General features: G+C 41.5%; 1 protein-coding gene across 2 annotated transcripts in view; it reads left to right on the top strand.

Moving 5' to 3' along the window:
- Positions 1-23975, top strand: part of TRAPPC2L (trafficking protein particle complex subunit 2L) — a 294316-nt gene that overhangs the window by 135439 nt on the left and 134902 nt on the right. Inside the window, exons 3-4 of one of the 2 annotated variants that reach the window (XM_044081698.1) lie at positions 12712-12799; positions 14832-14911. In XM_044081698.1, coding sequence (XP_043937633.1) covers positions 12712-12799; positions 14832-14911 — 168 coding nt within the window. Of the gene's footprint in view, positions 1-12647; positions 12800-14831; positions 14912-23975 lie in introns of both variants that reach the window. The other variant, XM_044081699.1, reaches the window with a different exon arrangement.

The following is a 23975-nucleotide window of genomic DNA, read 5'->3' as shown; positions in this document are numbered from 1 at the left end:
TCTATTAAAATTCATGCCTCTGCCATTTCAGCACATTATAATACTGAACCTCCCCTCTTTTCTCATCCCCTGCTAAAGCAATTCCTCAGAGGGACCAATAATGTAAGAACCCCCCCACTTCCCAAGGAGAGCCCATACTCCAGTCTGGGACCTTAACTTTGTATTGGAAAAGCTCACTTTCCCTCCTTTTGAGCGAGTTGAAACTGCAGAGTTGAAATTCCTCTCTTGGAAAACAGCCTTCCTTCTAGTCATCACTTTAGCAAGAAGAGTGTCTGAATTACAGGCCCTTATGGCAGTGGAGCCCTTCATTATCTTCCATGCAGACAGGGTTTCCAACAGGACCAATCCTTCCTTTATGCCCAAGGTGGTATCTAGTGTAGCCCTTAATCAGTCCATTCATTTGCCTACCTTTTTCCTGAATCCTCAAAACAAAGGAGAACAAATACTGCATTGTTTGGATGTGAAACACTCTGACAAACCAAGTACATGCACAAACACTGTACCAAAAAAGGGATACACTACACTCCTTCACTCCTCTGGAACATCCGAAATAATGTCAGAAACACTTGAGATGGAAAATGCACTCTTTATTATTGAATTATTGTTAAAATTAAGCTTCCTATGAGCTTTTCGTCTGTTTGAAATTCTAAATATTATTCAGTATGTATCATTGATGTGTTTATTTACTTGTGTTCAATAAGGTTTTATTCAATGGTTTTTAATGTCTTTTTAATGTTTCAAGAGTTTCAAATGTTTTTAATTTACTCATTGTTTGAACAACAATGCAAGGGTATTTAAGTGAGTGGTGGTCAAGTGACGTAGTTTCCGTTTAATTCATTCTGTTTTCTAAGGAAGATGGTGAATTTCAAACCGATGAAAAGCTTGTAGGAAGCTTAATTTTAACAATAATTCAGTAATAAAGAATGCATTTTCCATCTCAAGTGTTTCTGGCATTATTTCGGATGTTCCAGAGGAGTGAAGGAGTGTAGTGTATCCCTTTTCTGGTACACCCTTTGGATGTGCACAGACAACTTAGATTTTATTTGGACAGGACTAAGCCTCTCAGAAAATTTGAACAGCTGCTAGCTGGCTTTGCTGCAAGGGCAGAGGGGAAGGCCATTTCAAAGCAAACCATTTCTAAGTGGATAGCCCATTGCATTCATTTCTGCTATAAGCACCATGGAAAACCCCCACAGGGGATAAGATCACATTCCACCAGGGCTGCATCTACCTCTACAGCCTTTTTTAGAGGTGTCCCTACCAGGGACATCCTAGAAGCTGCTACCTGGAGCTCTGTACATACCTTCACCAAGTATTACCACATGCCTCTTTTTTCTAAATCCAGAGCTGGTTTTGCCACTGCATTCTTGCAGGGCTTAATAGCTGGCCATAATGCTCTCTTAATTTCCTCCTCCCTTCCTTAGCTTTGGGAATCTACCCAAATGTGATGACTGCAACAGTGAAACACGAATAACATAGTACAGTTGTGTACACTTACCATAAATGTAGATGTTCGAGTATATTCACTGTTACAGTCCTGGTTGCCCTCCCTCCAGCCCCCTGACTTCTCTTGGCTCTACCTTTCCTTCTTGTTTGGTGTATTTAAGCTTTCTGGTGTATTTGCTTTTTGTTGGAGGGGTACCATAACATATAATTGCTTCCCATTGTGGGGGCATCTGACATCTGGGGCAAGAAAAACTGATGTAATGGTGTCAGCTGCATGTTTTATACCCCTGATGTCATGGAAGAAGAGACATCATCCGACACAGGAATCCAAGACTTTGATATTCAGGCCGGCTGAGGGCTACCTGCAGAGAGATGACCCAAATGTGATGACTGCAACAGTGAATACACTCTAACATCTGTATTTATGGTAAGCGTACACGACTTTACTATCTCTTTAATGTGGAATTATTTAGATGACTTTTACTTCTGCAGAGATTGTGCATACTTACTGATACTGGTGGATTGTAGACGTTTGAGCAGACTTTTATGATGGACATATTCAGAATTGGGCAGTTATGTCATTATTGGAAACCCCCCACAGGGGATAAGATCACATTCCACCAGGGCTGCATCTACCTCTACAGCCTTTTTTAGAGGTGTCCCTACCAGGGACATCCTAGAAGCTGCTACCTGGAGCTCTGTACATACCTTCACCAAGTATTACCACATGCCTCTTTTTTCTAAATCCAGAGCTGGTTTTGCCACTGCAGTCTTGCAGGGCTTAATAGCTGGCCATAATGCTCTCTTAATTTCCTCCCTTCCTTAGCTTTGGGAATCTACCCAAATGTGATGACTGCAACAGTGAAACACGAATAACATAGTACAGTTGTGTACACTTACCATAAATGTAGATGTTCGAGTATATTCACTGTTACAGTCCTGGTTGCCCTCCCTCCAGCCCCCTGACTTCTCTTGGCTCTACCTTTCCTTCTTGTTTGGTGTATTTAAGCTTTCTGGTGTATTTGCTTTTTGTTGGAGGGGTACCATAACATATAATTGCTTCCCATTGTGGGGGCATCTGACATCTGGGGCAAGAAAAACTGATGTAATGGTGTCAGCTGCATGTTTTATACCCCTGATGTCATGGAAGAAGAGACATCATCCGACACAGGAATCCAAGACTTTGATATTCAGGCCGGCTGAGGGCTACCTGCAGAGAGATAACCCAAATGTGATGACTGCAACAGTGAATACACTCTAACATCTGTATTTATGGTAAGCGTACACGACTTTACTATCTCTTTAATGTGGAATTATTTAGATGACTTTTACTTCTGCAGAGATTGTGCATACTTACTGATACTGGTGGATTGTAGACGTTTGAGCAGACTTTTATGATGGACATATTCAGAATTGGGCAGTTATGTCATTATTGGTTCATGCATTTTGTTTCATTCCTTGCTGGAAAAATTTTCAAAACAAATTTAAAATGCACTCTAAGAAGTGTGCTGTATTATACAAGGAATATATTTTAATATGGGATGTTGACATAATGGTTAAGGTGTTAAGTTAGACACAAGGTGAAGGGCTTGATTCTTGCAGGGGGTAATTGGCTAGGCTTGAAATGGCCCACAAAGGCAGCTAGCCTAGTACTAATCTATAGTGGAGATATCTAATAGTCAAGATGATATATCAGAGAACGTGTATGTTTTGTGTACAAGGGGCCTATGATTTGAAAACAGCCCAAAGGTAATCTTTATCCACCACTGGCCAGATGCATTTTCTTTGAATGTGGGTTTAAATACTGTTTCAGTGAATGTGAGTTTCAAGGGCGGATACATTTTAATGCCAAGTCTATTTTCATGTGAAACTGTATTGCTTTGTTTAGCAGATGTCTATTAGTGTTTGTGCTATAAAATGTAAAATAAGTTTTAAATGAAATCCTTTGTTATTGCAGAAGTAAAGCAGTATGCAGATTACAGTGTTTATGGTAAATGTGGCGAAATAGCAAGTAATGGGACATTGGAATGTCTGTGGGGGACTCTGGGGCCATATTTTGGTTGTCTGTTCATCAGGTTACATTTGAAAGCTGGTATCTCACAATTCCATTGGCGTGGGCGTGGTTACAGAATTATGTGTGCAAATATTATGTTAATCAGCGTACTGATTTGTACCTATTTTTCATGGGCCTTTGTCCAGAATTTTGATGTTTCCAGGTTGAGAGGTATGCAGTGGTGTATTATCAACATGGTAATTAGCCAGGATGGTTGATTTCCCAAAGGGTACAATTATGCATTTCTTAGCATTGAGTTTAAGACCATGGTTTTGGCATTATTTATTAATCAGAGATAGACCTTCTTGAAGAATGCTGATGTCTGCAAGGGAGTTGATGATCAGCCCCAGCTTGCAATCATCTGCAGACTTAGTCAGCCTTAAGCCTTCAGCATTTGCTTCAGTTTCATAGAAATAGATGCCAAAAAGGAGTGGGCCCAATACCGAACCCTGGTGGACTCTGCTAGTGACTGGCCACTTGGTGAAGGTGGCATCACCTCTTTTGACCTCCTGTGTCCTTTCAGTGAGTCAGTTGGCTATCCAGTGGGTGATAAAAGGGTTTATACCTAAATGAGTAAGCTTGTCTATAATGCCGGAGTGTGGTATTGTATCATAAACTCATAAAACTTGGCCAGGTTGAGGTAAGCTGTGTGCACAGTCTTACCTTTATCCAATGCTTTGGTGAGGTGACCCTCTCAGAAAAATCCACCAGATTTAATAGGCATGACATTCCTTTAACAAAGCAGAACTGTGATGGGTCCAGGGTTTGCAGGTTACCTGTGTCCTCATTTATCATGTCCGGGATAATTCTTTCTATGGCCTTTCATATTAGTCTGGTCAGACTTATGTGCCTGTAGTTACCTGGATCAGTGGTTGGACGCATTTCAGCAGTGGAATGACTGTAGCCATCTTCCATCCCTTGGGCACAAAACCTGACTGAAGGCTACAGTTGAAAATGATTCAAGTGGACCAGAGAGGTCATGTTTCCTGTTGTTTATTAAACATCCTGGGATGTTATCAGAGCCCATTGATGCAGGGTTTTTGGCTTTGGAAAGTGAATTAATGACCTGTTTTCTAGTAATGGCTGGAGGGATTGTGTTATGGGTATTTTCTTTGGACTGTTGGGGTGGAGAGGGGGAGGAGACATTTGTTGTGAAGCTGTCAGCCAAAAGGTTGGCAATGACCTCCTGTTTAGTGTGGGTGATGCCATTTACAGTAACCTTTGTGCATTGTTGTGTATTACCTCTGAGGTTATAGACATAACTGTAGAAAGCTTTGTGGTTGTCCTTTACCTGAGAAGCTATTTTTACTTCAAATTTAGCCTTTGAAGTATTAATTAACCCTCTTAGCTGCCTGTTTAGATTAGTCAGGGGGCTTTTAGTATATATGGCTTTGTTCCTTCTACAATTGGCCAAGATTTATATACTTTTGTTGTATAACCGATTTGATAGTGTGATTCCACCATTCTGGCTTTTCTTTTGAGTTTGAGCTCAGTCTATACAGCTATCAATATGGATGTACAGAGATTTTGTAAATAGCTGAGTGGATTCTGTGGTGTTTACTGGGTTTGGGGTGCTTGGAATTTAGGCAAGGATTTGCTTGGTAGAGAGAGGTTACCCTTGGAATAGTTCCTAAAGGTTTTTGGTTTTGCTGGATTCCCAGATTTAATTTTTATTTCAAGAAATAGTGCCATATGGTCAGATCTGATGAGTGAAGATATTACATTGGGTGAGGAACATCACCCCCCTAAGCCTGTGAATTAAAGTTCAAGGATGTTTATACTTCTTGAAGAAGAATGTACAAACTGTTCCATGATGCTGGTATTAAAAACGTTTAGGAATTGCTGGGTTTGTGCATTAGAAGTGGTGTAGGATTCCCAGTCTGTAGAGGGGTAGTTGAGATCCCCATGAATATTGTATTTGGTTGAATGGTGAGGGGCTGTAGTACATTGAAATAGGCAGTATGGGTTTCCTGTGACATGGAGGGGGGACCTACATGTTGCAAGGATATGGTGTGGTGCCCTGTTTATAGTGAGTTGCATATGTGTGAGTTCCAGTGGGTCATACGCATTAAGTAGTCTGGGTGTGAGATTTGTCTTAATATAGACTGATATTCCTCTACCTTTAGTTCCCTCTTGTGCAGTAGTTGGTCTAAAGGTATGAAAGGCATTATAACTTTGCATTGCTGGAGTACTCTGTGACTTTAAACCATGTCTCTGTTACTACACAGATGTCTAGACTCCCAAGGAGGGGAAGGCTTGCAGGGAGTGGAGTTTCTTGTTAACACTTTTAGCATTGAGCAGTACCACATTAAGGTATTCCGTAGTAGGTTCAGTTAAGTCAGTAGGTTTATCAGTTTGGTATTGCCTAAAAAAGGCACAATGAGGGTTAAAAAGGTCTTTACCACTATCTGAAAACCTAGAGGGCTAAGTGCAGTCCATCCCTGGCAAAGCAGTGTGGTCTGTCAACCAAGTCCTCCCAGGCAGTCAAATAATCACTCATTTTCTGTTGGTAATGTGGCATCATCCTTGGAGAAGGTAGTATGCTGCTCAGTATGCTGGAAAGGCAGCTAGCCGTAAATCTCTCCTTACTCAGTCTAGTGAGGGGGACATCCGTGTGCCTTACTACAGAATCATCAATGTCCAGGAAATGTGGCTGTGTGCTGGATTGCCTTAAGGGTTTAGCAGTGGAGGCATGGGATACAATGTTACTATGTGTGGCACTGAGTGGTGTTTTAATGGAGTTTCTATGTGATGGCTGAGGGCCCTTTCTTGGATTGTTCTGTGCAGGAAGCCTTAATGTTTAAGGAAGGTGACCTCTAAGTGCCTCAGCATAAGTAATTTTATGCGTAGGGTATTTTCCCTGTGCAGCAGGCGTGGTGCAAGTGTTACTGACAAGATTAGTTTTGGTTGTATGAGAGTTTTGCTTCTAGTGTTAGTGTATTTTCACCTCTTGTATATACTATATGTTTTATTAAGAATAAGTGGGTAATCGGTGTACATGAGGCAATTGCTACAATGCTACCCATCTCAACCACAGTGGCTACAGAGAGAGTCAGGAAGAGCATATCCATGGCCACTGATCTGCTAGTGAAGAGTGAGGAAAACTTAAATATTGAACAAGTCAATAAGACAAGCAACTAGATGAGCAATGCTCAGCTATGAGCAAACTAGATACTCTAGTATTTAAAAAACATCTGTCTAGATAGTAATGCCACAAGAGTGCAGACCACAAACCAGAACAAAGATACTTATAATAACAGGCACAGTACACCTTCTCTAGCAATTCCCAGCTCAGAAGGGTGAAGGCAAACCTGTCCTTCCACAAGACTATAGACGGCAAACCTTCCTAATGTAAAATAACTGGTTTAGAACCAAAGTGCTTAAACCAGAATAAAGACACTTAGAATAACAGGCACAATAAGCTTTCACCAGCAATTCGTAGCTCATAAAGGTGTAGGCTACCCTCTCATCCCACAAGAGTGTAAAGCACAAACTTTCCTAATGTAAAATAACTGGTTTGGAGCCCAAGTGCTTAACCAGAACCAAGACACTTTCAGTATGACAGCCACAATCAGCCTTTAACCAGTGGTTCTCAGCTCAGAAGGGTGTAGACTATCCTGTCCTGCCACAAGAGTTTAGACCACAACGCTTCCTAATGTAAAATAACTGGCTTGCATGCCAAGTGCTTAAACCAGAACTAAGAGTAACAGACACAATAAGCCTTCAACCAACGATTCCCAACGTAGAAGGATGTGAGCTACATCTTCTACCGCAAGAGTGTAGGACATAAACCTTCCTTAGGTAGGATAACTAGTTTGAAGCCCAAGTGCTTAAGACTAAGTGGCATAGAATAACAGTTGCAATGTAATCAGGCTATTATCAAGCAGTATTAAATGCATCAGAATAAATGCAACTGAATACTTTAAGAACAAGCATCAAAAAACAAAAAGTAATAAAGTAGGAAGAAGCACAGATACAGTAAAAGCAACTGAATAAATTGCAATTTTTTAGTAAGTGGGTAGGGAGGAAATGGATGATAATTCAAGTTTGAGACTAAGGGGATGGGCCTTCCCAAATGACCTTTCAGTACTCAGTAGAATGAGCTAATGAGATGGGACTAGGAGGAGTGTCCAAAAACAGATGTATTGTAGGGGAGGGCAACTCAAAAGCAAAGAAATTATTTTTTAACTTTAACTGACCCTAGCCGAGACCTCTTAAAACTCCAAAAGAACAAAAAAACTTTAAACAAAACAAATGCAGTACAAGAAAAAGATAAAAAAATAGAAGTAACCAAACCTTGAATGAAAATTTTCAATTCAAAATCAAGTCAGACAGAGATCAACAGTAGTCAGGCAGAGAACAGCCAAACAATCATCTGCAAATGTGGTCAGCCAGAGGCTCTTGATATTGGCCTTGACTTCAGAGAAGTAAATGCCCAAAAGGAGCGGTCCCAGCCCTGATCCCTGATGGACTTCACATGTGACTGGTCTCTTTGTAGAGATTGACTCCCCCAATTCTAACTTCATGGGTTCTGTCTGCGAGCCAGCTGGCTATCCACAAGGTTACATAAAGATTTATACCTAACCTCTTGAGTTTATCAACAATGATTGAGTGGGGCATTGTGTCAAATGCTTTGGCCAAGTCAAGGTAGGCAGTGTGAACTGTTTTGCCATTGTCCATTGCTTTGGTGACCTTCTCAAAGAAGTCCAACGGGTTGAGTAGGCATGACCTGCCCTTGATTAAACCATATTGGGTTGGGTCCAGTGTCTAGAGGTTTTCTATGTCATTATTGATCATTTCCGTGGCAATTATTTCCATGGCATTGCATACAAGATTGGCGAGACTTATGGTTCTGTAGTTTCCAAACTGCTTCTGATATAGTATCTGCAGAAAGAAAGCATTTTCCTACTCCTTGTGGAAGGAACGCATTTTATTTATTTCTACTTCATAAAATCAGAATTATTGGACACCAAAAGTAACGCTGGTTTACTGTGACTGAAAGAAAAATGGACAATGTCATTCAGTGAACTTTGCTGTTCAAACAGCATAGCACACTGCTTCCTCTGTTACCTCAAGAAGTCAAATTAAAAATCTGTTTTTCTTGAGAGTAGCACATTAATAGTTATGTGAAGAAGTCTCAGATGCTACCTTTAAAGAGTTCCATACTGCTGATTAAGGACAGCCTATTCTTCACAGTGGGGAAAGTAGTCAGAGGTGCCATTCATTTTATTTACATTTCTCTGAACACAGTCTTGAGGGGTTTAGCAATGATGATTGTGCATTTGTAAGTTCAGGAATGCATTGAGAATGTCTTTATTTCAGTATCAAACTTTGGAGATTGGTAGTTACCCGGATATACTTCTAGGTGTGCGGCTTCTTGATTTGATTACAGACTGGCATCAAAAAACATGCACACAGTTGGTATTTCTGCAGATGCATGATGCATTTGGGACTTTCCTGCAATCATCCAGATTTCCTTGTACATGAACAACCATTGTACCTATTTTATGTAGTGGTCTTTTAAGATCAATAATGACCCAGGCTTTCCCTTCACACCTGTAGAGCAGAGGCAGAAATTAACTAGGGATGCCTTGAGTTACAGTGGAACAGTTATACACTTAATCTCAAAGTGCAGAGCAGGTAATTCCAAGAATGTCAAGAACAAACTAATAAATGTGGAAGAAATTATGCCAATTATGTATCCCTTCTAGATGTTGAAGTCAATATTCTGCCAAGGGGATCTTCAGGTGGTGATAGACAACATATCAGTGATAAGATACATTAACAAGCAGGGAGGCACTCATTCCTATTCTTTAAATAGGTTAGCCTTGAAACTTTTCCTGACACCTTCCTCCCATGGATTATCTGCAAACAATCTGCATTCCAAGTACCCAGAACTTGGTGGCAGACCTCTCAGGAACTCAGCATGAATAGAAGCAGGACAGGAAGGTATTCCTCAAGATCATAGAAAGATGAGCAATGGTTATGGACTTGCTTGCATTCAAAGATCACCGTAAGTTGATGGTAGTCTGTTTCTGAGACTGACGTTAGTGCCTTTTTTATCCAGTGTCATTTGGGACTACTTTACACATTCGTCTTAGTTCCACTTATTGCAAAAGTTCTGATGGCTCCCAAAATGGTTAAGACCAATGAGGTGTGCGTTTTGTCAGAGTCCCTGAATCAACTGTTATATGTTGAGCAGAGCAAGGCATATGTCCATGTACGCACATGAGTAGATGACAGTATGAGCAGATAGCATAAGTGGTGAAATTGCATGTTGTGTAGAGATACCAAATCTGCATTAACTAAAGACACACAAAATAAAGTAGCTTAACAGTGGTTGTGTATGTAGGACAGAGGAATGGCACTTTAAATGCTAAAGTAAGGTAAATGGCAGTTAGGTTTGTCACTGTGGTGGTCTAAAGGGATAAAGCCCTGATTATGGCCTAGCCGGGCCTGATTCAATTAGTGGCTTAGTTAACTGACAGGATGGCAGGAAGGGACGGGCAGTCTCCCTGGTGGAGGTTGGGGACATTGTTCTGAGAGGTGTGGTCCAATGAGGAGTAAGGGTGTAGGCTTGGCTGAGCTGTGGTGGAGGTGAGGCAACATACAGCACATCTCCATTGCACACTCACCCGTGGATGAACCATGGGGTCCTCAAAAAGGGAAGGTGGAAGTGGACCAACAGGATAGGTCAAAAGGAAAACAAAATAGGTGGATGCTGGACAGAATGACCCAAAGATGCCCTTAGGAGGCTCCCTATTATGCTGTTGCAGACGCAGGTTGTCAAATACGTCTTTGTCGAACTAAAAAGCGCAGAAAGGCAAAATAGCAAAGCAGCTTTTCAGCAAATTCTTTCCCTTTGAAAGAATTTGTTTGGCTGCTTTCGCTACTTTGTCTTTTCGGTACTGTAGTGTGTTCTCAGAGTTGGTATATTTAAATAGGAGGGGTGTGGACATTTTGTAATATTTCACAGTTTTGTTTTTTTTTCCCTTGGAAAAATATCGCTGTTCTGAGATTTCGACTTTGTAAGCTTTCGCTTACATGGGGTCGATTATGTGTCGTTCGCTCTTCTGAGCGTGTGAAATAATATAGACCCCCTTAGGATCCTAGTCCTCCCTGACTAAATTTCAGGCATTAGACTCTGGGTTGATTGTAGTGCCACTAGATCCAGCAACGATGTGGCACACTGTGGTGGCTGTCAGTATGATAAAGATAAATAAATAATGAATAAATGGCCGTTACATAAGTGATATCAAGTAGTGTAACGGTGGTGGAGTGTCTCAGAAGAATAAGGATTACTGAAGATGAAAATACAGACGGGAGGCTGAATGTACAGCATGACAAAGCAAATGTTTGGCATAATGAAAAGTAGGAGATGTAGGGTGAGGGAAGTGCCATTTGAAATGCCAAGGATTCTTTAGAATTGTAGAACTGCAAGTGTGAATGTGATGGAATACATACAAATTCCAATACTGTGATATCTAGGATTATTTGTCCTATTCCGAAATGCTGAAGTCTCATTGGGAGCTCAAACCCCTCTGCCCATGAGATACAGTACTTTAAAGATGCAACAGCTTGTTTCCAAGTTGGTGTTTTATGATGGAATCGCAATTTAATTTTTAAAGCATTAAGAGTCACAGTTTTGGACCTGACGCTTCCAAGAAGAAGGGTGGGGAGATCAGGTGATGCACAGTAGCAAGTGTAAGTTGTATATAGTTTGAGGTAGCATGGACAGTTGTAGTAGGGAGTAATGGGAATGAGATAAAGGATGAATCCGATAGTTGCAGAGAAACCATGAGAGGAGGAGACATTGGGAGGTCGAGGAATGTATGGCGAAGGATGGTGTACAGTGTATACTTGCAATGTAAATGGGGAGTGGAAGGGACTCTGACAGAGAGAGATCATGGACGGAGATGAGGGAAATGTAGCAAGTATATGAAGTAAGAGTACTAAAGGAGGAATAGAAACGTGCTGTAGGATTTCTTGATCATTTTGAGTACAAGTGCAATTTTTATTTTATTTTTTTTTTACTAAGCACATTATGGAATGTCAAAGACATAACTGACAAAGGGAGTTGCAGTTATGTCTGACTAGATTTTTAGGAGATCAGATTGGTTGATTTGTTATAAACAGGTTGAGATTTTCTGCAGGGAGCATGTTTTCTGAATAGTTGACAGTTCATGTGAGATGCCATATCGACTTACAAGATGCCATTGACAGTTGACAAATTGCAGGTAGTGTGTGGCATAAATGTACTGCTGTAATGCAAGTATAAGAATGGGACTTAATTTTGTTTTGCCATTGGTTACTGAGGTTGAGGTAACCTTTTCATGGTTAAATGGGGGGAGTGCTGGCAGAGTATGACTTTGGTATGATGCTAAAGAGAATTTTGTATGGTTCTGATTAGGAGCTACAACCAGGGTTCATGCTTGTAAATGTAACAAATATATTTAAAAAATGCATAAAACTAATATTCTCTGTTCTTTGATTTTTATCCTTGTATAATTATATGCATATTCTATAATGTTCCATCTAAAATATTAAATCATAATAGTTTCTTACTTAGCTTCATGGTCTGCTACCCTTGTTCTTTTTAGTATCCTTTTTCTCCCCTTGTTGCCTGTTAATCATCAGCCATCCATAATCATGACAACCCATTCATTCTCCAGAGGGAGAAAGATGATCATGGAGACTGTCATTTTAAATGGTCATAAAGGTTTTTTTTTTTTTTTTTTTTTTTTTTTAATCCGGCCTTAATGCTGTCCCTTGGGGGCTGACATGGGCACCCATACCATTCCATGGGTATACTATGCAGTCCCCTTGCTTATGAATGCTTTTGTCCTTTTAATGAGAGTTGCCACTGCAAACTTGATAAGCCAAATGCAGCTTTCCAGTTGTGACTGTTTCACCTGGAGCTGTCTGTTTATATGCAGCGAAAACAATTATGGGACCACCAGGACTTCACCGCAGAGTAGGTGACCTAGTATTTGCCACTCATTCCTCCAGCGTTGTGATCAGGGCTTTATCTCTGTGCATCACAGGCTGCGTTTTACTCGCGTTCCTTTTTTTAACCATTTCATGTAAGTTTTATACATTTGTAGTCTATTGCAGATTGTTTTCCTTGATCCTTTGTTTGTTTTTAAAGTCTTTAGCACAGTAGTTGATGAACTGTGCAACCCAAAATGGACATTCCTTCACTGTTTTTTCAGATATGGATATGTGACGAACTCCAAGGTGAAGTTTGTTATGGTTGTTGACTCGTCAAACACAGCCCTCAGAGATAATGAAATCCGCAGTGTAAGTATGTGCAAGCAGTAAAGTAATTGTAAATGCTCTTTTTTTGTATTCTAAAAAATGCAAATAAAAATCTGTTCCATAATCCATTGGCTTATTTTGAATCCAGTCAAGAATAAACCTGCATTTCAGTATATATTCTTGATAGTCTTTTAGTTATTATTTACTGAAGAAAGCATATTTGTTTTTAATGTTGGTGCTTCTTGGATTTCTCTTTATCTTGTTAATATCTGGAAATTCCATACAAGATCCTTTTGTCCTGCCTAAGGGATGGAGCATATATTCCCATATACAAGTATGTGTGTATTTGTGTTTTGCCAGTCTCAGTCATTACCTGGTGCTCTTTTCTCCAGAGGTCAAAGGTCATTATTGCACGAGGTAATGTCTATTTTTTGTCAGGCCTTCATCAGTATTAGTTATCAAGCGCACCATGTGAAATTAGTATTATCCGGTGCTATCCTCCATTTTGCTTGCTGTTTCGGAACAGTAACATGACTGCACTTTCTGTTTCTTGGCAGTTCATGATTTGTTTTGTCCCAGAGTCCTTCTTTTGGGGGAATTCCTGGTGGGAGTATTCATACTATATGAAATCTTACAAACTAGTATCAAATGCTGCCAGTATTCCAGTTGTATGGTCTTGTGTTATAGCTTCAGCAGTGTCTGGTAGTTCAAACCCTCTTTAAATGCAGCTTAACAGGCACTAATCCCATTTCTTTTTTTTTGTTCCTCATTTGCATGCCCCCACCCCCCCCCATTGACAATTAGCTGCTCCTAGTACTATACTCCAGGGCTGGGGCAACACCAGTGGTGCAGGGGAAGTGGAGTGAAAGCAGCCTGCAGCATCACATTTGCTGATCATGCATGTTAAGGGATTTTTTTTCAGTGTGCCATAACTGGGTGCAGCTAGTGAAATTGTGTGCATCACCGCACGCAATGTCAACTAGCTGTGGTTCCCTTCAGATGTAGTAGTTTTACTGGTACCTGCCTTCATGATTAGAGCACATACCCATCTTCATTTGCTGGCTGACAGTGTAGGGAACACTCCTGAAAAAGCTACCTTCACTCCCTTCTCTTGGGCAGTCTCTGTCCTTATTTGGCAAGCAGTTGACCATGCTTGCCACCACCATAGCAATCTTTACTGACAGGTCATTGGTGCCTACATTCACCAGAACATGTGTCTGTCCCTCCTTCTTAGAGTTCATTTTGCTCACCTCTTTCCATTTAGTGAGCCTACAACTCAGGATTGTTTTTACTGAATTGGGTATATCCTTTGGTAGAACTCTTAATTGACTTTTTGACTGAGTTTCCAGACCCTCTTCTCTCTACCCATGCTATTTCTCATTTACTTCATTGGACTGTTGCACTTCCTATCCACATCTTTTTTCTGCACTTCCTATCCACATCTTTTTTCTCCTACTTCCAACATCTCAGACTCAAACTGTCTTTACTGTTTTTCTCCCTCCCACCCTGTTTGGCACCCAAGCCTTTTCCCACTCCTCCTCTGCCCTTTCTACAACACTTTTGCACTGTTCCTTATTTTCTGCCTGTTTAATGAGAATGAATGTCCCTCCCTGACCCCATCCATCTTGCTATCCACTAGGGCTGGGCGCTCTATGGCCACCTCTGACTTTATATCCCGTTCTTCACTGTAGTACTTACTGTACCTGTCCTTCCACACTGGCTTTCTTCTTGTCCTTCCTTTTGTAGTGTGTAATTCTTCAAAGATCATCTATTATACCGTACGCACAGGTGTACTTTATAAAAGTGTATAAAAAACATCCTCATCTGTACGAGACGATTACAAGCTTTTAGGAAATATAGCAGCTGAAATGCATCTGATCTGCTTGAAGCAGTTAGGCTTTCACGAAATACTGCTAAAAGTGGAAAAAATGTTTTATTATATTCCTTTTAGTTTCATTTTATGTGCACATATTAAATTAATTTCAACAGTGAAACAAGGTATAGTGAAGCAGAAACTGGAATAAATTGAACATGTAAATGTGTTTTTGAAAGTAATATTTTTCATGTTTTCTAGATGTTCCGGAAGCTACATAATTCTTACACTGATGTAATGTGTAACCCATTTTATAATCCTGGTGATCCCATACAATCCAAGTAAGTAGAAGTGTAAGGAGTGGCTTTAACAGTGAAAAAATGGGCTTTTTTTTTTTTTTGCATTTGTACATTTGGTTTGTTGCCATCTGTGGACTTGGGTGTAATATAGGTTTGACAGTTTCCCACAGGTTGCTTGCTAAATAATGTTAAAAGATTGAAGAAACCTATGTACAGCTATTTATTTAAAGTAACATTTGCTGTCCAGTGAGGCTGTGTGCCTGTGAAGTTCCTTTTGCATCACTAAGTAATCATCCCAGTAGTGTCCATCATCTAGTATGTCCACCTCCTTGGGCTGTTTGGCATGCTGCAGACTAGCTCTAAATTTAAGAGAGCTACCATCTATGGCCTTACAAGAGATTCAGCCAAGGAGGAGACTGCAAAATATGCAGTGTTTTAATATGATAGACAAAGACATATTAGTAAAGAAGTAAAAAATCATAGATTCTGAAATACATTTTCTGCCTTTAGTCTTTTTTAATATTGCATATCCTGTAGGTTTATTCTCTCTTTCTTTTTTCATTGTTTAACTTTTGGGTTCTTGTTGCTCACAACTGTCTACGCTCCTGTGTTCTTCAGTCTAGCCTATAGATGGCAACTTCAGAAACGCATTGTTTTAGTCAGGGGTATGAGTAAAATGTTAGAGATGGAGCTTATTGCGGCAGTAGTTCAGGGAGTCCTGGCAGGTGTTTCCTCTACCCTGTAGTCACCATTTGAGATTCTACTTAAATTTGATGAATTACTGAAAAGACACACGGGAGTAAAATTCTTTAGTATAGTTAATGTGAGGTACTCACCTTAACAGTAAAAGGCTGATTTCTGTTCTGTCTTCAGAGTTAGGATCCTTTGTCTTTCACCTTATTTTGGGTTTATGTTCCTTAACTTTTTTTTATCTGTTGTTTCCTATTCAGTCTTCATCAAAGACTCAGCAGTTAGCAAGCTAAGGATTCATAGCTAGAGCTCTTCCCACCCTACTCCTACTGCCTCGCTCCTCCCAGCTACCTCATATCTCATTTGCCTCACATCAGCGAAGCATCGTGGTCAGGTTAGAGCTCCTCTTTGGGTGTTTTCTAGTGTTTTTTCCCTTTGAATCATAAGTGGCCTTTCGCCAGTCTTTAATTTTTCAACCTACCCTATTTCCTGTTTTCAGTTTAAAAAAAAAAGTTTTCTTATTGTAGTAGTGTATTGTAGCAGTTTTCTCCTGTGTTGTCATTGTGCTCCTTTTGTCTCTGTCTTCCTTTCCTTACTATGTTGGAGAAATCTGACAAGCCCGTTGGCTTTAAAAAATGCACTTCCTTTGGACGCAAGATCCCTGTATCTGATGCTCACAGGGAGTGCGTTTATTGTTTGGATTCTGCCCACCTTGAGGTGGCTTGTTCTGTCTGCAAGGCCTTCCTCCCCCAGGCCCTTACAGATAGAAGAAACATGCTGGTCCTTAGAGGCCTTATTCCCTCCCCTCCTCCCCCTTCAGCTATTGCTTCTGTCTCAGGGGCTCATATCCCTGCCAAAAAGTCTAAGGAGGCCAGGGATCCTAAGAAATGGAACCCTCCATCTTAGTTGTGTCGGAGCCTCCTAAAAAGGCCCTGAGAATTTGGAGCAGAGTCCCTTGGCTCTGATCTCTGTTACTTCCTCTCTGCCCCATGCTGTAGTTGCCTTTTTGGGGCCGGAGCTTCTGGTGCCGGGTATGTCTCCTCTGGATGTTCCCCCATACATCACTCCAGACCCTGTACTATTTCCTCTTCTATCAGGTTCTCTCTGAGCCTGTCGGAAAATGAGGTAGACGAACTGATGAGGAAGCTTCTCCTTACACAGATCCAGATTGGTGGTCATCCCAGCTCCGTCCCCAGTGGGATCTGTGAGCAGAGTTTCACCCTACAGAATAGTATCTCCTTCTCCAATTCACCATGCCATTTCAGAGCTCCTGGATCCGTTGGTTCCTGGGGCTGGTTCTTCTGGTCCACTGGTGTTTCCCTGATTGATTGCTTCCTTGACTTGCTCAGTTCCAAAGCCTTGATGTCAAGTCCGGGGTGGTGACTTTGACTCCGAAGTTTTCAGAGCTGTCCTTCCCCTTGGTGCCTTGGCATTTGAGAGCTTGGGGCCAACTCCCCCCTCGGAACAAAGGGCTTCTGGTGACTGGGGTGATCTGTTCCTCATCCTTCAGGGCAGGGGAGGCTTCCTTGGGACTCTGGGAGTCCTTCAGCCTTTGAGGTGGTGGAGAAGGTCTTCTCTGTTCCTAGGAGACATCCAGCTTCTACACTATCGGATCCACCCCTTCTCCTCCTGAGCTCTGCATCAGATACCTGTCATTTGCCACCAGGTTAGCCAGCTTCTCAGGGTCTCCAGTCTCTTCCACCTGTGGAAGCACAGACTTCTTCCAGCACCTCGCCAGAGCATCCCAGTGAGGAGGATCCTTGAAAGAAAAGGTGCAAAAGGAGGCACCTAGATTCTCCAGAGGACTCCTTCATGACGGACACTGACTTTAGTGAAGGGGAGGGGGTCCCCTAGATCTCCACCCGACGTCTCCTTTGGAGACATTTTAGAAATCCTTCATCAGAGAGGTGGTTGGTTGGTCTCATATTCCACCCCAGATGAGGCATTGTTCCTAGAGACTTTTGGCATTAACCCATCTATATCCTGGGTGCCCTCTCTGCAGACCCCCTAGTAGACCTAGTGTCTGCAAGGGCATGAAAGGACGCTGGTGAGCCAATACCAAAGAGAGCTGTTAAAATTCTCAGTGCCCCTCAGGACAGACCTCATTGGACGAAGGGCATTCCAGTAGATGCCATGGTGGTTGCTGCGGCCACCAAAAAAGAGCTTGCCCAGGAAAGCTCTACTGTCCATCCCCCTAACGGGAAGTCTAGTGCTATGGGCAGATTTGGAACAAGAGTCTGCGCTTCTTCCACTTTCGCCATTAGGCATTGAATTGCCTTGCCCACTTTAAGAGGCTACAGAGGGACTTGCTTAATTAACTCTCTCGCTTCGGCCATCAGTCCAGGATGGCGGAGGAACGGAATTCCTTTTCCTTCTGTATGGCCACTGCAGTCCATTTCCAACATGTCCGTGAGGTTCATCTCTCACTCAGTTGAGGGCACCTCTAGGGTGGCCAGTTCCGGCATGCATTGCCATTCGGGGTCATGCCTCAATGCAGCTGTGTGATTTTGCGGAACCCTTTAAGGCATCATTTGTCAATGCCCACTTTGAAGGTTCCTCCCTTATTGGACTGACTGTTTGAGACACACTCCCCCCCAGCGAGAAAGACGCAAAGACCCTGTTTGCTATTGGAATCTGCTTCTCTACCCTGCAAATGCCCTTCTTCAGGAATCAGCATGGGGGAATGAAGTTGTGGTTCAGAAAATCTCAGGGCCCTTTCCAGGATATTCAGGGAGATATTTTCCCCCCAGGGGCAGTGGGGGGATAATTTGAGTGGTAGATGCCGCCCTCATGGCAGAGAAGGTCTGCTGAATCAGGGGCGTTGGTATTCTCCTTCGAGAAATACTTGCAGCATTCTTGAAGTGTTGCCTGACTGTCCATCTCTGGAGGCAGTCGGGGGACTTTGCTCCTTGCACCTAAAAGCCTGGTTAGCTATCACAAACGACTGATGGGTGCAATGAATCCTATCCAGAGGTTACACAATTCCCTTTTCAAATCTCCCCAAGCCAAAACAGCACCTCCCCAATGTTCCACCCAATCCGAGGGAGGCAGCAGCTTTGGAAATTGCAAAGTTGCTTCAAAAGCATCATCCAGGAGGTCCCCTCTGACCAACGCAGATCAGGTATTTACTCCTGATTCTTTTTAGTTCCAAAAAAAACAGGGGACCTCAGGCCCATACTGGACCTAACTTACCTGAACAAATCAATGAAACACACAAGTTCAGGATGGGTCACAGTTCAGACAATCCTTCCTTTTCTTCTGAAGAATGACTGGATGTGCCCTATAGACCTAAAGGATGCATACTATCATATCAAAATGAACAGATGCTCCAGAATGTAATTCCATTTCAGGCAGGGAGCCAGTCATTGCCAGTTTTGTGCACTTCCATTTGGTCTCCCCACAGCCCCCAGAGTGTTCACCAAATGCATGACAGTTCACCTCAGAGATTCCATGTGTTTTCTTACATGGACGACTGGCTGCTAGTCGCACCATCCAGGCATCTAGTAATTTAGGCCAGGGACTTTCTCTTCCAATTGGCCCCAACCTTAGGAATCTATATAAATCTTCAGAAGCTGCAATTGCAACGTGTGCAAATGATAGATTTTATAGGAACCTGCTTGGATACAAACAAAACCCTGGCTTGTCTTCCACCAGAAAGGATTCTTTCACTAAGGACATATTTCAGGCAAATGTTAGCGATTCTAGTTCCTCCAGGAAATCTTGTTCTCACGACTCTGAGTTCTGTAGCTGCAACAGTAACTTTATTACCAACAAGTCAGTTATGTACGAGAGTCCTGCAGTGGATGTTGTCAGTCCAGTGGTCCCTTTTGCACCATCCCCTCAATCATCCTATAAGACTGTCTCAAGTGTGCAGAAATTCTCTTTTGTGGTGGCTTCATGATTCAGAAATGTCTCAGGGCCAACTATTCATTCTTCCCACCCCCCATTGCCACATTGACCGCACACGTCTCCCAGCTGGGGAGGAGGGGGCATTACCTCGGACGGACAGTTCATGCCATGTGGACTCCCCAGGAGACCAATCTACATATCAGTATCCTAGAGATGAGAGTGGTACTTTTAGCGTTGCAAGCCCTTCACTTCCTTCTTCCTCTAGAGACAGTTGCCGTTCAGACTGACAATATGTCTGTTGTGTGCAACATCAACAAACACGATGGAACCAGGTCTTTACCCCCTTTGTTAAGAAGTGATAGTGTGGCAGTGGTCTGTCTCTACCAACTGCTTTCTAGTTGCAATGCACATTCTGGGGAAGCACAACATATTGGCAGACAGGCTCAGCAGAGTACTATTGATGCCTCTTGAGTGGTCTCTGAACCGGTCAGTGGCAAACAGGATTTTCCTTAGATGGGGTCAACCCTGTTGGAACCTCTTTGCCTCTCCCTTCAACAAATGCAGCAGATGCTTTGCCCTGATCCCTCCACAGGGACAGTCACCAAGAAATGCTCTAGTCCATGCTTGGCCCCCCGGTCTACTTTATGCATTCCCACCCGATCCGCTGATTCCTAAATTTCTTCAGAAAGCATGTAGGATGAAGAGCAAAGTGATCCTCGTTGCTCCCTTTGGCCTTGACAAGTTTGGTTCACCTTCCCGTGGTTTCATCTGATTTGCCATCCATGGATGCTGGAACCTCATCCAGATATTCTGTCTCATCCCTCAGGGCAACTCCATCCGGATCTTCAGAACTTGAAACTAACCACATGGTTTCTGCAATTTTGATGATGGCTAAACAATCCAGGCTTTTTTCCTCAGTCCAAAAGGTTCTGATTTCCTCCCATAAGTCTTCTACCAGAAAAATTTAGAAAAGTGCAAAAGGTTTTCCATTTGGGCCCAGCAGCATAACATTGACCTGCTTATAGCTCCCATTTTGGCAGTCTTGGGTTTTCTAGCTAGTCTATTTCATTTGGAGGCCTGTTTTTCTACTGTCAAAGTTCAGTTGGCAGTCAATTCTAATTTTCATATTAGAGAAAATGCTGCAGCTTTATCTTCTTCTAGGCTGTGCAAAGCCTTTCTCAGAGGTACGGTCCTTCTTCATCCCTGTCAAAGATCCTGTCCCTCCGTGGGATTTTACTTGGGTTCTCCAAGCTCTAACCTTACCTCCTTTTGTACCTGCCTCAAAGGCAAATTTAAAATTTTTGTCCTGGAAAACAGCTTTGTTAGTAGCAATTACTTCTGCCAAAAGGGTATTGGAGCTTCAAGCCTTATCTTCTAAATCCCCCTATTTTATTTTCTTTAAAGACAGAGTTACTTTACATACTAATGCCTCTTTCTTACCGAAGGTCACATCAGTTGTTGTTTGTCTTTCGGCTTTTCCTGGTAAGGGGTCACCACAGCGGAACTCTGGTCCATTAATGATTGGCAGTAGATTTTTACAAAACGCCGAGGTGCCAGCTCGACGCCCAACCTTCAACGAAGGCATGCCCATTTACGCACGCATGTCTTTCGAATGCTACCCAACCACGGGGAGGACTTGCAGACTCCACACAGAAGGCACTCCCAAGCCCAGCCGAGAATCGAACAGGAGAACCTCTTGTTGTGAGGTAACAACGCTACCGCCGTACCACCGTGACATTAATCAATCCATTAAATCCCCTGTGTTTTTCCTGAATTTTCAGAATAATGGTGAATATATGTTGCACCTCTTAGACTTTCATAGACAATTGCGCTTCTACCAGGCTAGGACAAAATCTTTCAGAAAATCTGATCAACTGTTTGTGGCTTTCTCAGATCCCAAAAAAGGGAAAGCTGTTGTCAAAGCTATTATTGCTCAGGGGTTAAGGGATTGTATTTCTCATGTTTATTTGTTGAACAATGTTTCTTTACCTAGACCAGTTGTATCTCATACCACAATATCTATAGCCATGCCTTGTGGTCTAGAGTTTCCTTGGAGGATATTTGTGCAGCTACTTCATGAGCAAGTTCTCACACCTTTATTTTGCATTACAAGCTTGATATCTCCAGGAATAGGGCTGCTTTTGGCTCTGCAGTACTGTGGAACATCCTTCCATGAAGCCACCCAGATCAATGTAGCGGGGAACTCTGTCCCACAGGTTTGATGAAGACTGAGCAGACAACATCAGATTAAGAAGTTATATGCTCACCATAACGTTCTATCTGTGTTGTCTGCTTCAGTCTTCATCAAGTCCCTCCCCCTTCCTTAAATCTGAAGGACCTGATGGATAATACTGCTAACTTTTGTTCCAGCTTTGAGCTCCTGAGCATCCTTTTAAGCTCTCTCCTTTAAATATATATTTTGTTTGGGAGGACTGGCAGCCAACTCGATTGGAGTTATTTGGAAGGAGCAAAGAAGTATGGGTAGGGTGGGAGGGGCTCTAGCTTGGAATCCTTAGCTTGCTAACGTCCAAGTTGGTTCTGAGGTCGGAACAGAGACCCACAGGTTTGATGGAGACTGAAGCAGCCAACACAGATGAAACATTATGGTGAGTACATAACTTCGGGTCTGTATTAGATCACCAAACTCTTAAAAAAAGCAAATGGTGATTGATCGACCCTATGTAAGTGAAAGCTTACAATATCGAACTGTCAGAACATCGATTTTTTTTCCTAGAGAAAAAAATCGCTGTTCCAAAAAAAAAAAACTTTAAACATTGCATTAAGTGGAGGGCTTCACCCCCCACACCCCCATACTTAAATATACCAACTCCGAGACCGCACTACAATGCCGAAAATGGCAAAGTAACAAAGCGGCCAAGCAAATTCTTTCCCTAGGAAAGAATTCACTTAAAAGCCACTTCGATATTTTGCCATTTCAGGCTTTTGAGTTCTACCAAGACACATTCAAAAGAATGCGTCTTCGGTCTTCTAATAGGGAACCCATAACTTCTTATTTTTGTCTTTGCTATGTTATGGCATAATTCTGAAATTACATTGTGTGAGTGGTGAGAAAAGATAAGTAGTTGATCCCCAGGGAGGCCAGTAAGTGTTTGGTCCTGTGAACCAAGTAGACACTGTAATAGATGTGATTTTGCAACAACTTGTTATAAAACTGAGTTTTTACATTAGGGATGGTAGACATTTTCTCCAGCAAGTTAGAGGTGACATAGGAAGAAGACTTTAGTTTTGTAATAATAGATGTAAAGAGTCTTTATTTCTCTATTAAACATAAATTCGGTTTGAAGGCTGTAGCAGTACATTTGACAGACCCTTGAAGCTGTGAATGATATTTTTAATTTGATTAGATTTTGTTTGCTAAATAACTTTTTCTGTTTCAATTGTACTTTTTTTAGACAAATACAGATACTGCAATGGGAGCTAAATCTGTTCCAGGCTATGCTCATTTGTTTATGGGGGAGGGTGAAAGGGACATTTATTAACCTTAAAAATGAAAAAAAAAAGACATTCATTGCTAAGAAATAGTTTTTTAAGGACTAATTATTATTATTGTTGCTTTTATTGTTAGTAGTATTAGTATTAATATCATCATAATCATTATCATTACTATTACTGATGAATTATGTTTCTGCTGTTAATGGGTCCCAAGTGAAGTTTGATCAATTTTTTGCACAATTACAAAATAACAGTTTTGATTCTTTACTTTTGATTTCAGGCATATTAAGATTTATTTTTTGGATACATGTGTATATGTAAATGAAGGATGGATGCAATACACCCTTTATAGAAAACCTACTTCTACTAATACATTTTTGTTTGAAAGTAGTGCCCATCCACCCATTTAGTGAGCTGCTTGCATTATGGGGAGTTTTTAAGAGCTGAGGGTTATGTCCTAAGGAACAGGAGCTTAATTGAGTACCCCAAGAAATTGTTCAGAGATTAAGTAGTAGGTGTTTACGGCTGAACAACTGACTTCTTCCTTTAGTGAAGTGGTAAGTAAGAATAATGGAATAAAGTATAATCATAAGGTTAGTTTTATGAAGTCCCAAAAGTTTTTAGATTTACAAGGTGTTTATTTTGTCACACTGTATGCACCATTTTAAAGCTTTGGATTATGGTAATGAACATGTTATTGATGAAGGCAAGGGCTGTTCAGTGTGTCATTACTTTGAGATCCAGGACCTGTTTATAAATGGGCATTACTTTAAGCCTGTGGAATGTAGGAATTGTAATCTTAGGGCAGAGGCATATGGGCTTTAATGCCCTCGTGAAAAGTTTTTCATTGTTCATTCTATGTGACAGTCAAAAAAATAATTTTGGAACATATTTCTGACATTAAAAGTGCATCTCTTACTAATCCTGTCACATTACATTTTCAAGGATAAGAATAACCAGAATCCATAAGTTTTAAAATGTTTTATGCATGTTTGTTCACATCTAGAATTATTTTTAAATGCTTCAGAAATATTACTGAAGAAGGAAGTTTTGTTGATTTTTATTTTTGAGACATTGCAGCCTAAAGGGCCAAATAGATAGTCATGAAGTACTG

This window comes from Protopterus annectens, chromosome 8.part1 (genome assembly GCF_019279795.1).
Source record: "Protopterus annectens isolate FY-2018-M chromosome 8.part1, PAN1.0, whole genome shotgun sequence".
In the NCBI taxonomy this organism is placed as follows: Eukaryota; Metazoa; Chordata; order Ceratodontiformes; family Protopteridae; genus Protopterus; species Protopterus annectens.
The sequence above is the reverse complement of the archived record's forward strand: the minus strand, read 5'-3'. Positions and strand labels throughout refer to the sequence as shown.